A 3,073-nucleotide genomic window follows, 5' to 3' on the forward strand; every position below is an offset into this window, starting at 1 on the left:
GTGTGAGGAGTAATTGGAGACCAGGGTCGGAGGAGGTGGCTCCCTCACTTTTTATGAGGGGCCATTTAATGCAGCCGATTTGTATTTCATTGATGTAAGCCTGTCAAGCATTCCCTGTTTGGTAGTCATTGATTTAATAGCTCTATAATTGGTTGAAAATGCCACCAGTTTCCATGTAGGGAGTGTGTTTGTGTGCGTGTATGGTGTGGTTTGTGCATATACATACATTAATGTATTTATTCTGAGCCAAACTCTGCTTCTTAAGCTGCTCAGCACCATTAGTCTCAGTAGATGCACACAGCCCGCGCATAAATTGTATAGTATATAGACGTACAACACACACACCCACACACACACGCACAGTACACCCTCAGATTGTCCCTCACTAACGATGCTAACGATCCATCCGGCCTGCGTGTTGCCTGTCTCTAACCTACTTCCTGTCCTCATCCAGCGGCCCACGCCCCTCCCCCCAGTGATCATGAACTCCAGCTACCCAGGGTTCAACAGCTCCTCCCCGTCACCCACGACGACGGAGGGCTTCAACCTGTCCGGCCTGACCACCGCCCTCTCCCTCCTCCCGCGCCCCGGCCCCTCGGACCCCCACGACCCGGGGGTCACCATCATGGTGGTCCTGGGCTTGGCCGTGCTGCTGGCGGGCGTGGCCGCCTTCCTGGCCGTGTGCCGCTCGTCGGAGGGGGGCTGCGACTCGGGACGGCGGCGTGTTCTGCGGGTCCCGGGGCGGGGGCCTGGGGGCCTCGGGCCGGGGAGGCGCGGCGAGCGGCGAGCCGCAGCTCAAGGTGTGGAAGAGGCTGGGCTCGTACCGGCACTCCTACAACACGTCGTTCCGCCGGCCCCCGCAGCGCCGCGCCCACGGGGCCCAGAGCCCGGCGGGGCCCGCCGGCGGGTCGGGGGGCCCCCCCGCCCGCTCGCCGACGGCCGGACAGACGCTGCGGACGGAGGGCTGCGGGGTGGAGCCCCACGCCGCGCTGCCCTGCCTGTACGACTACGTGACTGAGATCTGAGCTGAGGACGGGGGGGGGTCCGGGGGGGGGGGTCCGAGCGATGGCCCCCCTCCCGCCGCAGTCCTTACTCTCCAGACAGCCACCGCTCGACTAAAACTGGACCTACTGCCGCGAGTCACATCTTAGGGTGTTTTTTAGTCATTCCCTTCCGTCTTAGGAGGATGTGGTGAAGGATTAGTGGGTTACGTGTCGTCGTTTAGGATATTTAGACAATCAGACGAAGCTCTGTGATTTCATTTGAATATTCATGTCTGCTGTTCTGCTAACGTCACTTGATATTCACTCGTCTCCAGGTGAAGACGATGGAGGTAGAATGAGATCTGATTGTGTTGTGGCCGAGGAACTCATTCCGTAACCCTGTAACACTCCCAGGGTATCACTCCCAGGGTATCACTCCAGGGTAACACGACCCGACCGGAAGGCTGCTACCGGTCAGATGTCTTTGTGTCTAGCGCTGCCGTTTTGCTGATCCATTTTGAAACGTTGTTGTAAGAAAATAAAGTGCGTCCCTTTTTATATTAATATCCATTTGTAAATGGTTTGTTTTTTTGCTTGTTGTTTTACACCTGTGTATGCATGCATATGTTTGTGTGTGTGCGCGGCATGTGCATGTGCATGTGCAATGTGCGTGTGTGTGTGTGTGTGTGTGTGTGCGTGTGTGTGTGTGTATATATGTATAAATGTTTGTGTGTGTGTGCGCGGTGCGTGCATGCGTGTGTATGTGCGGCGCGTCAGACCTGGAGGACGCTGGTCCCGTTGGCCACGTTCTCATCACACTGGCCTCGTAGCTGTTCTGGAGGAAGATGGGTCTGTTGTCGTTCACGTCCAGGACCTCCACGAACACGGTGGCCGTGCCCGTCCGTCTGCTGCCCGCCGGCCCGTTGTCTGGGGGACAGTTCAGCACGGTCATATCAGGTCATCCATGTATGATTTGCTGATGCAGCGGAGTGATCCTAAGTGAATGGTTTTGTATGTCACTGTGGAGCAGGAAGGAGCTTTAGGCCTCTCGCTCTAACGAGCAGTGGATCTCAAACTGTTTATACTAGTGTACTCCCTCTAAGATATTTTTTCAGCTCAGTACCCCCTTCACCGGCACAAAACAATTGGGGATATTTTTCATGGATTGTCCTTTCTCCTGGTTTTCAGATTTACATTTCAACCACTTGTCCATTTTCTCGTTTTTCTATTGTCTAGCTTTCAGAATTGAAACTTGTTCAGGGTAACATTCTTTATTTATTTAAATGTTCCTCCTGTAGTACCCCCTGCAGTATTCCAAAGTACCCCTAGGGGTGGTGTACCCACATTTGAGAACCACTACCCTAAAGAAGACTCTGGGGATCAGTTCCATTGGCTTTTTTCCGAGTGAAACAAGCCGGCCTCTAGGCTCTCCTGTGGCTTTCCTCTGATGAACATATTTACATACATATCTGTTTGGGGAGGGGAGAGCGTCCGTTTCATATGCTAATCGCTCAGTGTTCTCCATGGGACACTTCTTTAGCGCCTCACACAAAATACACCAGCAAGTTTGCGTGTCTCACAAAATAATGTGTTCTTTTATTGTTTTGAAGGAAAGTTACGTGAGTGTAAGCACGTGTTGTGGGGCCGATGACCATGTGGTGGGTTCACAGACAATTCACCGCGTATCTTGCCCGCAGTCAACAGCTTTCAAAACAGGAAAACCAGAGTGTTTGTGAGCTCATGAAACAGGAACAAAGGGCACAGCAAGCTCACTGCAGATGTGCAGACGGATTTCTTTTTGTCTCAATGTCTTTGCAGAGAAAGCAGAAGGACAGATTTGAAGACACAAAATACGTTCTGAGTCATTCAGGGAACCGAAACTGGGACCAGCCAGATAGATCCACATCTCCTCCAGACGGGACTCACCTATGGCTCGATGACCAGCGTGTAGGCAGCCTGGGTCTCTCGGTCCAGACCCACCACCGTGCGGACCACCCCGTTCCTGAAGCCCACGCTGAATTTACCGTCCTGGTTGCCGTCTGCACACAGGACACACAGAACACACACACACATGATGACGAACAGGTCTG

At 53.5% G+C, this 3,073-nt stretch overlaps 1 protein-coding gene across 1 annotated transcript in view; it reads right to left on the reverse strand.

The window, feature by feature from the left end:
- The window catches only part of cdh23 (cadherin-related 23), a gene marked incomplete at its 5' end in the record, with an annotated part of 161,101 nt that overhangs the window by 44,984 nt on the left and 113,044 nt on the right, over positions 1-3,073 (reverse strand). Inside the window, 4 exon segments of the mRNA XM_084470154.1 lie at positions 1,763-1,797; positions 1,800-1,910; positions 2,910-2,915; positions 2,918-3,022. Coding sequence (XP_084326280.1) covers positions 1,763-1,797; positions 1,800-1,910; positions 2,910-2,915; positions 2,918-3,022 — 257 coding nt within the window.

The sequence above is a fragment of the Micromesistius poutassou genome, assembly GCF_964030765.1.
Source record: "Micromesistius poutassou genome assembly, chromosome: 7".
NCBI classification, from domain to species: domain Eukaryota; kingdom Metazoa; phylum Chordata; class Actinopteri; order Gadiformes; family Gadidae; genus Micromesistius; species Micromesistius poutassou.